The sequence below is a fragment of the Onychomys torridus genome, chromosome 4, assembly GCF_903995425.1.
Source record: "Onychomys torridus chromosome 4, mOncTor1.1, whole genome shotgun sequence".
In the NCBI taxonomy this organism is placed as follows: Eukaryota; Metazoa; Chordata; class Mammalia; order Rodentia; family Cricetidae; genus Onychomys; species Onychomys torridus.
The window spans coordinates 21,476,191-21,491,571 of NC_050446.1; the positions used below are offsets into that span (position 1 = coordinate 21,476,191).

At 37.8% G+C, this 15,381-nt stretch overlaps 1 protein-coding gene across 2 annotated transcripts in view; it reads left to right on the forward strand.

Moving 5' to 3' along the window:
* The window catches only part of Arhgap15 (Rho GTPase activating protein 15), a 606,350-nt gene that overhangs the window by 84,031 nt on the left and 506,938 nt on the right, over nucleotides 1-15,381 (forward strand). For both annotated transcript variants that reach the window (XM_036185140.1, XM_036185141.1), the window contains exons 4-5: nucleotides 4,547-4,608; nucleotides 14,820-14,907. In XM_036185140.1, the coding sequence (XP_036041033.1) occupies nucleotides 4,547-4,608; nucleotides 14,820-14,907 (150 nt within the window). The remainder of the gene's footprint in view (nucleotides 1-4,546; nucleotides 4,609-14,819; nucleotides 14,908-15,381) is intronic.

Here is a 15,381-nt window from a genome sequence, read left to right on the forward strand (position 1 = left end):
TCAGGTCAGTCATGATTCACATCATGAAACCTCCTTTCAGAGAGGTCATCCCAGCTTCAGAATGAGTCCTATCTCAGTCTTATGGGACCAGAAGAAAATCCTATTTGCCAATAGCATCCATGTTGGTAGAGACCTATTGGTGCTTCCTCACAAAATATGGGGACAGGGGCTATTCTGACTCTCACTACTTAAAACACTGGATTTCTATACCAGATGACCTAAGAAGCTGAAAATGGTGTCAGCGGCTGTCAACAAGCACAGACTAAGAACAAAGGAGGGAGAGTAAACAGTAAACGATGAAACCATCATCAAAACAAACACTATAAAGCAAAAGAAGCTCTGTGGTCAAAAGCCAAGTTCTCAATCAAATTGCTTGAAAGTTCCTAATTTAGTCCAGTTTATTTTAAGCAAAATTGCTCGGTGTACCATTATAGACAGATGAACCTATTGTTTGCATTTGTGTCTGGTCACATGAGACATTCATGTGAAAACAAAACAAAACAAAAAACCTGCATTGTCTGCTGGAGAGATTATAGACTCAAGTTTGTTACACTTGTAACCAATCATCAATCAAAAGTTCTCTTCTCTCCTGCCCTGTCTGTCATGTCCATCCTAGGTTTATAAACAGGTTCCATCTTGAAATTCTACTGCCATTGGTTCTCCTCAGCTGTGTCTCAGCACACAGGATGCTGCTGAAGCATTTCCTCAGTGCTGGCAGACTGGCTGGCATCCAGCCTGGACAAACTGCTGATCTTTCCTGCCATGCAATGTTAAATAGGGATTCTAGCCGGCATTGAAAAAATAGCTCCAAAAACCGCATTTAGCATCTAAAGACTGGCTGATATTTCTTAAGTATACATCATTTGGGTGCTGTGATTCCTTTAATGAATTTCAGTTTGGCATGGGAGGAATCCTAAACTTAAATTTAAAGCCTGTATTAACTTGGCAAATCACTAAAGACAAGACAATCTGAGCTCCAGATGTCCGAACTATAAATTGAAATTTATAGATCATTGCTCTTTCAGGCCATGTGACTATGAAAACAATTAATAAAGTACCATATATAAACCCAGATGTACAATCCATAGCAATCTTCATTTTACCCTAATACCTCTTCCCATTCAGTCTAAGCCTCTCAGAATGGCTTCTTCTTGATATACAGAACATGGGAAATTCCAATGTACAATGACAATCCCTTAGATATTCACATAATTAAGTTTACCTATGGAAGCCTTCCTTGCCAGTGTGGCACATGAACAGTGTAAGAAGTCAATTGGAATTTATTGGTCCAGGTTGAAGGATGTCCAGAGTCTCAGAGGAGCAAAAGGGTGTTATCAGTCCACAAGAAGGAAGGGATGCCTTAATGTGAGCCCATAGGAGGTGAAGCTGCAGTGCTATCAGGCTGGTCTGGTAAATCCAGCAACTTTTGTTCATGCATAGTGGCTATTCAAGAGAATGGAAGACCATGAATCGAAACTTTGCTGAGGGCTTAAGTGTGCATTAAGAATAGAAGAGAAACAGTGTATAGAGAGTAACTGCTAATCCTGGAAGCAGGAGTGTGTGTTTGAGAGATGGTAAGAACTGAGTGTAAAGCTCAAGCACATACAAATCTGTAACACGAATCTTAAATGGTCTTATTAATAAAAACACACCTGAGCCAGGTATTGGGGTGAACACTGGAAGATCAGAGAGACAGAGCAAGCTACAGCCACCTCACTTTGCCAATTTCTCACCTGATCCTTTTTCCTCATACTGGAAGCCTCTGAGTCCTCATCCAGAATGAATCTTATCTGAACTTCTGCTAAAAGTCTAAAAGCTTAACCAGGCTCTAGTTCCTGGTTTTCATGCCTTTTATACCTTTCTGCTTTCTGCCATCACTTCCTGGGATTAAAGGCTCTTGTTACCATGCCTGGCTGTTTCAAGTGTGGCCTTAAACTCACAAGGATCCAGGTGGATCTCTGCCTCTGGAATGCTAGGATTAAAGGCATGTGTACCACCATTTTCTGGCCTCTATATCTAGTAGCTGTTCTGTTCTCTGACCCCAGATAAGTTTATTATGGTGCACAATATTTTGCAGAACATAATACCACCACGCACATCACACATTTAGATATATAATGTGTATGGACCATACACTTAACTATGTATAACTGTTCATGGTGGTACTAAGTGAATTAAAAGCAGAAAATACTTCAGAGTTACAGTTCTTAGGATCTTCCTATGGTCTGTAAGATATGTGAGAATTTGAAAGTTAATACCTAACTAGCTATTTAGCTTTCCTTCATTGATCTCCCAGGATTACTAGAAGGTCATTCCTGAAGACTTCATAATATTGACCAGTGCCCTTGGAAAATTGTTCTGCCATTGATGGTAGAGATACCATGATTACTGAATCCCAACATGAAAAGCCTTTGGCTACCCATTTCAAGTGACCTGAGAAAGGTCTGGCTGGGGAGAGGCCTTTGTATACCCTACCTCAAACATGTTTCATTGATCTCTTCCTATAAGGACATTAATATTATCTTTTCACCTTTCTCTTTATGGAGAATAGTCATCATCAATTGTGAGTCTTGCATGGAATATTTCTGAGAAGGCAATTATCTTAGCTGAGAATTTATGAATGTATTGAAAGGGTTTTGTAGCTTTTAATATAAGACATTTCAGGATTTTTGTAACTTTGAATCTTCCTAAGAAGTTTAAACAAAGCAGTGAATTAAGGAAGGGACTTCCTCTGTGATGCTAATAGCTACTTAAAGTGTCTTTGTTTCTAACATGTATAGAGACCAGTGATGCCTAGAGTTAAACTTGTATGGGATTTAGATGATAACAAAATTCTCTGTTACCAAAGAGATGGACAGTATACATAGAACAAGGAGGTGGTCAAAACACATGATGAGATACATCTAAACATAGAGTGATAATACTGTGAACACCATGGTTCTGAAAATCAACTCTGAAAACACCATCAGACTGTTTTAGACTTGTGGAAAACGTACTGAAGGAAGAGGCATCTTCTAAAACTATGTGAAAATTATTTTGCCACAGTTGTCACTGTTACAATAATTTCCTACAGTTTATTCACTAAAAGTGAACATATCAAATGTATTTGAAAGGTAAGTATTAGGAATATAACAATGTAGGAATCAAGGAAAGATCACATATATATTATCTATAGCAGAGCAAGTCTTACAACGGACAATTCTTTATTTAGTACCATGTTATTCTTTGAGACAACTCACTACTCAAATTGTCTTTTTCATTCACCAATGAATGGTTTTGATTTTTACAATTTTCTCTAAAAATGTAAATAGCATATATATATATATATATATATATATATATATATATATATATATATATTCTTTTATGTATTGGTTTACACAATCCAGTTAGTGTAACTCTGGATTCCCACAGAATATAAAAGGGATAGTCTTTTGCTTTCAATGGTCTCATAGCATGGATATAGATATAAGTAAATAAGCCAGTCATTACATTATCTCATAGGTGTTAATAGAGTGATAAGAAAACTGTGGAAACGGAAATTGGGAAGGGATACCTAAAAGACAATTTAACAAATGATGGAAAGACCATCTGACAAAAGCCATATAGGTAGAATTTTAAAATGGGTTGAAATTTTGTTTTGTATATAAATGAATTTCTGAGATGAAGATATAGTGGGTGAAATATACTTAAGGATATGGATCCCACTGGTGGCACTAAGGAAATATGACCCTTGGTTGTTAGAGATGGATCATGAGCGTTGCACACTACTCTTTTAAGTGGAGCACAGGCCAAGAACTGGAATAGGATGTACAAGGCAGTCAGGAGGGCATAAATAGACCACCAAGAAACTGAAACAGCTTGTTGACTTTGCTGGGAATCAACATATTATAATCTTCACTTGTATGTACTTTGCCTGGAACTTATTGAACACCTCTGTTGTGTCCTAGTGAATTGTTGCATGCCCTTTAGGGAGTTTCAGCTGTGTTAGGATGAAAGCCAATAGTAGAAGTGGGGAAAAGGAAAGCAGTTATATAGCTCAGATGTCAATGAGAGCTCTGCTACATTGTCTCTGGTTAACTGGTCAAAATGCTGCCATCAAAATATTTTCTCATGATTCATCAGGCTCAATCTCTTGTTCCATTGAATTCTTTCCTTTTTTTGGGCCTTGGCATGTATTTGGGGATGGCATAAATGAAGAGCTTCTCTGGTAAGATTAAGGAGAGTGTGCATTGTCTTTGTTCTATCATTGAAGTCAGTATTTTAAGCAAGTGACTTCCTGACACAGAAAGGAAAGTGAATGGTGCTATATCACTATCAAACAATCCATTCACATACATCCTCACAATCTATCGTCTGATATGCAAAGCTTGGAAAGACTTTGATCTTGTATGCACTTCCCATAAGTCTTGTATGTATTATTAATAAAGTTCTGTGACTGGAAGCTTCCATCACTGCAATGACTCTTGCTTCGAAAGCTTGGGTTCATTCATACTAAAGTGCATAGGAGTTTGTCACAGTGTTAACATATGCACTCTTCTTGCAGATGGTTGAAAAAGAAGGGTATCTTCAAAAAGCCAAAATTGCAGATGGAGGAAAGAAACTAAGGTAATGAAAGTTCTTCAACTCTCTGTTACATAATCACACAGTCTCCTGTACCCTTAGCTTGTATCAATGATGCTGTTTGAGAAGCAATGCCACCCACACCTAGCTAGAAGAGTCCCTTCTGTTACCATTGTTGACACCCTTATTGTTAAAATGATTATACTTTTCAAAGAAAGGCATTGCATTGTAGAGTGTTGCCCAGAATGTAAAAGTGGCTGATGTCTTCTCTTGGGACTAGAAATCTTTAAAACATAAAAAGGGAAACATGGTTTCTGGATTAACAGATTGGGTTGTTGAATGAATTCATTTGCAGCATGTAAAGATCTCTATGCAATACCCAGAGAAGTTTTATGAAGGATAGAAGATTTGAACCATATTTGTAGTTCAAAATAAAACAATCATTTAGAAAAAAGGGAAAGAAAAAGAAAACCATGAACATAAAGTAGGTGAGGGAAATTTAAAAATAATAAAGAACTCCCGGGGGTGAGGGGCAGGAACAACAAAAATATTCAAGAAAAAAAAACAAGGTGGTTGTTGTGTTAAGAAAGACATTTGCTATGTTATGTATATGGGAGATTTAAAATAGTCCTCTTCACTTTAGAATTTTTTTCTGTCTCTTACATTATGTATTCTATATTTAGCTTTATAGTATGGAATATGCAAGTAATAAAGGTGCATGGAGGGACTCAAAGTAAGAGACATTTACTTGTGAGTATTTTATTGTTATAACTAAGTAGGACAGACAAATATTCTAATTAGCTATACAATGGGACAATAGTAAATTGCATTACACAATATGTTACTAGAAAGATGCTTTGGCTAACACTGGAGAATAAAAAATGATTTAGTTTAATGGCTGGAGTGGACAGTGTTTATATTTATTTGAAAGAAGTAAAATGGAAGTGTCACTCATATTTCCAGTGCCTCCAATAGTTCTTCAAATTTTAAATCGGAAATAGGGCTGGTTCTTCCCCAAAGAAGTTTCTTGTCAGTAGCCTAGCAGCCACCTTGCCTCAAAAGTACCAGAGGCACAAGATCAAATGTAAAGCAGCTTTCAGCACAGCCTTCTCTGTCCCTGGAGAAATGCCAGTCAAACTTTAAAAGAGCAACAGGTGAGAATCATTGACTGACTAGCAGAACCAGCGTACCCTTCTTTTTTACAGTTCTCAACCCTCAATCATCAACTCAGGCATGGGGGGGGGCATTGTATCTATGCAAGTAGGCCAAGACTCTTTTTTTACCTGACCAGCCACATGAGTCCCCACCCCTATCCCAACACAAGAAACTCCAGCTCAGTCAGTCCATTCTTCCATGATTTGCGGGCATCCAGAAATGATAATGACACTGGTCAGTGTTACTCTCTAGCATCATACAAAACAGGAGGGCCATGAAAGCAAGGCGATGGCCGTCTGTGGTGGCTCTCTGGAGCACTCTCATCTGTGCTCCATTAGCCAACATCGTCACATGCCTAGTAGAGGTCATCAGAGACAGAGAGCAGCCCCTTTCCCTGAAAACTCTCATGGACACAATGCACATTGTTTCAATGTATATGCCACTGTGCATTTGCTTTATTTACATAAAAACTTAATGAACTTGTATACAGTGTGTGGATGGAAGTTTCAATTCATATGAGCATCGGTGTGTACTCTATTCCATTGGCTTCTCAAACAGTCTGCATGCCATCAAGCATTCTTTCAGATTTTTTTCATTTAAAGTTCCATAAATTTTAGTTTTTATTGTTTTATAACTCCCAGGTGCAGTGAACTGAATTGATTATACCCTTCATTTGCAGCCCTATGATACTGTGTCTGGGACAAGAGCCCTAGGTGGTTTTATTCCGTATTTTCTTCTACTCTCATATCAATCTCCTGTGCACATACACTCTAACTGGTCTTCAAATCCCCTATCCATACATCTATTTGGTTTTCTGTGTGGTATTCAAAACAAATCAACAAAATCATTGTTTATAGTAATGTGTGCTTTAATGTATTCTATGCCATGTAAACAGTTTTGTATTAAGAATCTCAATAGCCAAACTAATGGAAACATATGCATTATGAATCAAAAACTGTGGAGCCCCCAACTGGATCAGGCCCTCTGGATAAGTGAGACAATTGAATAGCTTGAACTGTTTGGGAGGCATCCAGGCAGTGGAACCTGGATCTGTCCTTAGTGCATGAGCTGGCTGTTTGGACTTACACAGGGACACTTTGCTCAGCCTGGAAGGAGGGGACTGGACCTGCCTGTACTGAATCTACCAGATTGAGCTGAATCCCCAGGGGAGTCTTGGCCCTGGAGGAGATGGGAATGGAGGGGAGGGGCTGGGGGGAAGGTAGGGGTGGGTGTGGGAGGGGGAGGACAGGAGAACCCATGGCTGATGTGTAAAATTAAAACACAAATATAATAATTAAAAAAAGAATTCATGGGGTTTTTTTTTGCTGTGTTCATTCAATATTAATGCAAAGATGCCTGTTATGATCTATTAAGAGCATTTCCTTCCCATTGCTGCCCACTTGCCATTATGTATTTGTACAAAATCTTATTTTCACAAGTTCCCCTGACACAAACACCCAAGTTTCCTCTAACTCTTCCCAAATCTAAAATATTATAATAAATCACACATAATTGTTTCCTTGGAACCTGATAGGTGTTCTCTCAGGGAACTGTACTCAGGAGTTAAGACTGCTTGGACATCTGCTATGTGCCACTGCCAGGCCCTATTGAATGCCTATAGAAACTCACACAAGTTTATCCTGTATTGCAGAAGGGATCCTATTTCTCCATAATCCAATCCAATCCAACATTCTACTTTTAATATTGTCAGAAATATAGCCACAATAGTGTTCCCTTGATGCTGCTTTTGTTCCTGTTTCACTGATTGGTGCTGCAGTTGAGTGGAACTTTAATTGTTCATCTAGAGTCACTCAGATTCTGCATCTCAAGAATTGCTTATTCATGAGCTTTGACTACTATCTGTTGAGTGTCTTGTCTTCTTATTGTTTGAGAGAATGTATAATATATCATAGATAAAATACTTTGTTAGTTTTAAACATTATCAATATCTCCTCTAAACGTGTGGAGTTTATTTTTACATTTAATATACGTGCTCTTAATATTTTAAATGCTATAGTCACCATTTTTCATATACTCAATATCCTGCCCTATTCATGAGCTACAACATCCCAAATAATTTCTACTCTAATTTTTATTTAATATTTAATTTGAGTCAAGTTTTATACTAGAAGTGTTATAACTGCAGTATACTCCCTAATTATTATCATTTTTTCTTTATATTTTCTAAAGATCAGCTATAATCCTGGATTACCTGATCAAATTGCATGGCCACTAATGAATCTTAGGGGCTGGGGAAGTGATGGAATGGGTAATAGTGTTTTCCACAGGATCTTGGCTTCCAATACCCAAATCCCACAGAAAAAAATGCCTGGAAGAGTTAGAGACAAATGAATATGAGGAGATCACTGCCAATCAACTAAACCAAAACAAAACAGTGACAGAGGACAGACATCTAATGTCCTCTTCTGTCCTCCATGCAGGTGCATATAATAGCAAGCATCTACACACACACACACACACACACACACACACACACACACACACACACACACGTATGCACATGCTTACAATACATATGAGTGAAAGCACGGGTGTGAACCCTCTCCCATATCCACACGCTAAAAAAACAGAACCTCACTATTCTGACTATACATTGCTATTGCTTACCCAAAGTCTATACTTTTATAAGCATTAACCAAAGGGTCAGTTTGGTCATAACCTTGAAAAATTATAGAGGCTTTATTACATGGGTCATTCAATGATTATTAAATGATTTCATCTAGTTACCATAATTTATATTGCTTATGTGAGATTTTCTGTGGGCTGTTTCCCATGCATCAAGGATCTTATATCACTTTAGTCAAGTTTAATGAGCTAATAAGCACTATTAATAATTGCTTCTTGGGTCAAGCACACGGTTCGTTTTGATGGTAGTGACATGACCTAAGTATTTAAGTCATATTGGGTTATAGGCTTCATGGTGATTTCCTGGTTTTCAAATGTAAAATTGTCATTCTCTTAACTGCTCCTTTCTCCATGGTCTTACAGATGTAGTTGTACCAGCATGTGACCCCCGCCTGCTTGAAACACACTTGTTTGCCTGTTCTTGATTTAAGTTGCGTGAGGCCAAGAAGCAAGATCTGTCCTTTTCTTTCCTGCTGCTGTTGGTCCCGAGAGCCTTCACTGTCATTTAATAAATAGCACTTTTGAAACTTCTGCAAAGTTTTCTGTCTATAAATCCATGCTATGTCATCTACATTTTACTTTGTTCCTCATTTTTATCTTGACTTTCCTTGTTCCCATTTTTATTTGTCTCTATTTCTCTCTCTCCTATGTCTTTTTTCCATTAGGAAAAAAAATTACTCATGTGACTAAGAGAAGGTGGCAGGAAAGACAAGTTACTGACTTCATCTAACATTCATAAAAGGCCCCAAACTTAGCCTTATTTTGAAATGAGGTTATACACATTTCCCTTGTGATATACTGACAGGCTTGAAAGCAGAATTCATTCAGCATTCGACTTTAATTTTTAATTACGAACCTTGAAATTATGCCTCAGCTTTTCTGCTGAATCCCGGGACCCTTTTCATTTGGGGAATTTCCTCCTCAAAGCAGTAAGTAGCCCTGGCTTGTCTGAAACTCCATGATAACTTAAGAATAGTTTTCTGGGTTATTTTTGTTTGTTTGTTTTGTTTTGTTTTGTTTTCTAGTTCCTAGGGCTTAATTTTACAAAAGGCACCTGACAATGTGCTTATATATGAGTTCAGTATCTCACATGTTTCTGCATGCACGTCTTTCCTCTGTGGTTCCTCTGTAGCTTTGTACATCTCACCGCACTTTGCTCTCCCCTTCAGAAGGGCATGACAACACTTTGTGTGAATATGGACAGAAAATGAGCAGGAAAACAAACCTAATTTGTTGCAATGGTCATCTTTCCTAGTGTTTGCATTCATCACAGGCTGGGTACTTAGACTGTGTATGTGTTTGTGTGTGTGTACTCATTATCATCAGCATTTATTTATTTATTTATTTATTTATTTATTTATTTATTTATTTAAGGATATGATACTAAAGTCCCCTCCAATGTGAACTTAATTTTCTTTGGTGCTTTCTGCTCAGCTTGTCAATAAAATAACACAAACCCAATCTCTCTCCCCCCCCTTCCTTCCCTCCCTCGTTTCTTCCCTCCCTCCCTCCCTCTCTCATCTTAGAACTCTGACATAAATCTGTTTTATACTTACTGTCTCATTGGCTCAACTTTTAGTAGAGCTACATTACAGAAGCTTAGAATATGAGGGAGAACACAGAAGTTCTCAGTCCCTCTGGTCTAAGAAGTCTGCAGGGTTTTACAGTAAATCATTCAGAGGCACTTGGATAAATCCCTCATCCCTGCATTAAAAACAGCACAGACTCCAATCAACTCCAGAATAACCAAGTTGGGTAACAGCAGGTGACCTGAAGAGAGTCTGAAATTGATGGCAGCATCCCACACATACTTTCCTGTTTTTTGTTTGTTTGTTTTGTTTTGTTTTGGCTTGTTGCTGTGTAAGTAAAGAACATGAGGAGGAGTGCCGGGCGTAAAGCTTTGAGGTTAAGAGAGATGAACATGTTGTAGGCCCTAAATTGCTAGAATGCTAATGAATATTTAAGGACCGTTTCCATCACGCAGCCAAGCAGGTATATGCTGCTGCTATTATGTGCTGCCATCCGGTGTCCATTTGGTAGAATGTCAAGCTGATGTCTGTGTCAGGGGCTTTTTATTGTTTTGGTTTTGCTTTGTTTCACTTTCCATTTTTTTCACTTCATAACTCACAATTTGTTTTAGTAAGTTATAGGAAGTATTCCACTTGCCTAAAATACCTTGGCAATTGCTTATATCTAAATCAGTTGTTCTGATGTGAATTTAGTTCTTCTGGCTTTGTAATTATAGGATCTTTTATCCTATCAGATATCATGTATTTTGTCTGTCAAACTGCAAACCATGTTTTCATGTCCTGTTCCTAGATCTATTTTGAGCACTAAAAGACTGCTTTAATTCCACATTGTATACCTAGAAGTCTGTGTGGGGACTTGGCATCTTGCTCATTCCAGGGGTACTGACTCCTGACTTCCTAAGTTACATGTATGAAAGAAAGAAAGAAAGAGAGAGAGAGAGAGAGAGAGAGAGAGGGAGGGAGGGAGGGAGGGAGGGAGGGAGGGAGGGAGGGAGGGAGGGAGGGAGGAAGAGCAAGTGAGTTTACAACAGATAACTATTCTCTCAATGTCCCAATGTTAGGACCAATGTGGGGGCTTTGGCTGCCTCCCGCTGGTGTGGGAGCACACTTGCTCTGCAGAAGGTGGTACAGAAGACTGGAACAAGCAGGACAGGCAGCTCTGCTCCTAGGAGGAGAAGTTCTTATGCTTCTCCAAGAGCATGCCCTCCCTTCCTAACTCCTGACATGAGGCTCTGCATAGAGCAGCCATAATAGGAGAGGGTGTGGCCATGCCCCAGAAATGGCTGATCCTTCAGAATGAGTGTAGGCTTCAGTGTCAAGTCCTTCAATGCCTTCTGTGTGACTGTGTGCCCTTAGGTAGGACACAGTCTCAGTAAGCTTCAGTTTTCTCCTTAGTTACACTGACTCCTCACCCACCTGCAAGGGTTACTCAGAGAACTGGTGCCTTTCTATGTTTTAGGGTCTGTCTTCTAATCAGTGACAAAATTCCTGGAGGTCCATCCTACTTTACTTTTCTCTTTTACTTACTATCTTTACTTTTCTAGACTGCCTTGGGAATTGATTAGCACAGAGTATGTGTGAACAGGTACTTGTGGTTGGCTAAGTGGTTCCAGTACACGATGTGTGTAAAATACCAGGTAGCAAACTGTGCCATGAGTAGGAAGCAAAGCAACACCATAGCTCCCATTATTGAAAGGTGTGAGACATAGAGATGATTTAACTGGAGACTGGTCAGACTACTAATCTTCTTTAAAAGAATTATGTAAAGTAGTTAGTAAGACAGCCCAGATGGATGACTTATTCTCACAGAGGACAAATAGTTTTGATAAATTGAGGAAGTCAGCCAAGGCTATGTAACTTACATTGATGATATTCTTAATCAAGTTCACACTGCTTACATCCTTTAAAAATCCAGTGAAGGTCATAGATTACATAGATTACAAGGTGCACTTTCAGAGAAACTTGACCTGATCTTCAATACTCATATGGTATTAAGTAAGTCCTCTAAACTCTCTGAGCCTAGTTTTCTATCTTATTACATGGGGACATTAGTAGTTTCATCATTTTTGGCTTAAGAATACAAACATTAGCCAGACAATTAAACTTTTACTAGTTGCTCAAAATAATTAAGTCACTGATACTTCTAAAAGAAACAATGGGAGAAATTGAGGTGAAAAGAGGTCTTAAATTTATCTGCTGTATTTTATTATTTATTTTGACAAGAAATGATTTTCAAGCTGTAGGACTCAGCTATTGGGGCAGCTTTCCTCTTCATTTGGATACAATAAAGATGATGTTTGAGACCAACGAAGCTAAGATATAACAGCCTCAGACATAGGTATTACAGATGGTCACATGACTAAGCTTCCTAGCTCTTCCTTCTTATGCATTAGCGTTTGTCATTCCAGTTAACCTAGCAGAGACAGTTCAAAGTCCTAAGACAGAATGGTGACGTAACTGGAATTTCATGGGCTTCCTGTGTAACCCGCTCCAGTTAGAAGTTTAAGGAACAGAAGAGTTTTTCCAGCAAGTTCTATAAATGATCAACATCTGAAACAGATTCAAACCAGAACCATTTCTCTAGGAACTTCTATAGATAGGAAGCAAATACGGTGCGCGAGCACACTGCCAGGAGATAGGAACTATAGTGAGAAAGAAGCACAGCAGGTGGATTAAATATGGGTCTGTCACCTGTTAGAATGTTTTACACTCTGATCCCACATGGTCAAAAGGACTGATAGAGATGACCAGGCTTGACCAGTGGCTCAATGTTTCTCACTCTTCTCTTTAGAGTCATCTAATAATGTGAACTGCTAAAAGGGAAGGCTATTATGATTGAATTCACCTTAGCACTGTTGCTATCTATAAAAAGAAACAGGCACTAATCCAGACAGAAAGTGCTAATTTTTCTCTTGCTTTCTGACTTTTTATAATTTGATTGACTACCCATCTGAAGACAAGGGAGTCCGACAGCGTGGTGTTGTATGATGAAATTCTGAATGTGTTTCTTGTATGTCTGTTTATTCTGTTCTTTTTTAATGCAATAGTGCAACGTTAAGAAAACAGCAGGAAGCTGGAGAGATGGCTCAGTGGTTAGGAACACCAGCAGCTCTTCCTGAGGACCCACATTTGGTTTTCAGCACTGATGTAGTGGCTCACACTGTCCTTAACTCCAGTTCCCTGGAATCTGACACCCCTTTCTGGTTCTGCAGGCACAAGTCATGTACACATACATACAGGCAAAACATAAATACACATAAAAATAAATACCTTTTAAAAAGGAAAGCTTTGGGCATATAATAGCAACCACATTCTTTTTGTCAACATTAGTCATACTAAATAAAAACTATACTTATAATTAAGGCTCTAGATTATAAATGGAAAGTGGAAAGAAATCACACAAAATCTTGTGTACATTGAACACAAGGATATGTCATATTCATGCATTTTGTATGGTTTTCTGTTTATTTGAAAGAAGGCTTCTTTGTAAACTTTTCCTTCATTGCTTTTTGTAAAATCAATACAATTATGTTGAAATAAAGGTTAAACTAGAGAAAAAAAGGTAACAATATAATTGAAGGGTGGAAACTTGTGCATCCCAATCTTATTGATAGTTTTGCCACCTAAAAAAGAAAACCTTTCACAACACTAATACACACATACTCCAACTACAGGAGCTTTCATGTGTTCAGTTGAAGAAATAAGAAAAACTAAGAAATACAAAGGGAAGGAGAGAACTGTAATCTCACCATCTTATTTAACTATGGCTACAATCGAGACTTTTTTCCAGGCCAAAGTGATCATTGATTAAATAAATGTCCATTTAGCTCCTAGACTCTCCAGGACTCTGTGCTAGGCTCTGAAAATACCCAATAATGTTGAAATGATTTCTCTTGCCTGGGGGCTTGTATTTTAATGAAGGCAATGAAAGTGAAAAATTTTGAAGTATTTTTTTTAATTCATCATGTTACATGTCATGAATGTACTTTGAGGGAAGCAATATTTGGACTTCTGATGGATGGAATTAATAATCAGAAGGGGCTGAGCTGGGGGAAAATGGTCCTAGGTAAATTGCATAGCATGGAGCAAAGTATATATTATGGGCTACATTGAAATCTTCCCACATTAGTATTCTCAAACACAGGAGTCATTCTTTCAATGTACTCTTCTATTGTGAGCAATTTTCTTAAGCAATATCTGTTTTTTGATGTTTTTTGTTTGTTTGTTTGTTTTTTATACTTTAGGAGCAGAATTACCAAGGAATGTGCAATTTACCTTAATGGTCAGAGCCTCGAAAACCTGGAACTATTTCTTAGAGACAAATTTAAATTTGTGGGAATAAACTTGTCTAGTCAAAAACTATGTATAAATTTTTTGGAAATTTATGAAAAAATATATTGTTAAATTGCACTCTAGAAGTGTGAGATAATGTATTTAACGTTGGTTCTTTTAATCCTTGGAAATTTCATGGGAAAGAGGAGAAAGCACATCACTGCTCCCATTTGTAATTCTTTGATTGCTAGTGAGTATCAAAAGCACTTTGATTTAAAGAACTGGTCAGTCTTTCCGATTCTGAGACATGCTACATCAATGAAAAAGAGCAGAGATGGAGCAGCCTACAACATGTTTACTTTAATGCTTCAGTACTATGAGGAGGCACATGGGTGGATATACAAAATATGGCCACTGATTAGTTAAAGAGCATCTGGGAAGATTGACAGAAACTTTTATTTATGTGCCACAAAATTTAAAATTCTAGAGTTTATTATTATTATCTGAATTTTCTACTATTTAACAGATATAAATAAATAGAACACTTTTAGGATAACCCATTAAAAACAGTCTTCACTCACAACAAATTTCCTGATACAGTTCACAAATGTTCTTTTCTACTCATGATGCATTTATCTATTTTGTTTCCCTAAGGAAAAGCTGGTCTACTTCCTGGATTGTTCTTTCTGGTCAAAAAATTGAATTTTACAAAGACTCCAAGCAGCAAGCTCTTCCCAACACGGTAGGTTGTTCTCTGTTTTTTGTTTGTTTGTTTGTTTGTTTGTTTGTTTTGTTTTTTGTTTGTTTGTTTGTTGTTGTTTGTTTTTAACCATCTTTTGAGAAATAGCATTGAATCCAAAGTGTGGGTTCTTCAGATATCACACTGAAGCCTCTGAGCTACCAACCTCTGAAAGCAGATGGAGGAACTGATGCAGGAACCTCTTAATCAGATGAAGGGAAAATAGAACATAGTGTCTGTTTTATTAAGTGCTGCATTTGGAGAAGATGCAGAAATGAGATGGATGGTGAGCGGCTATCTGGTAATGTGAAGGTAACACTTTAAATTAAGGTGCCATTTATAAGTGCTTTATTCTTATTTATGAAATAATCACTAAATGCTGCTACTTTCCCCCAATAATGTATTATAAAGCATGTTATAAAATGCATTAGTAATAAATGTTTAACGGATGAGACACTGGGAGGCTGCTTTAAAGAA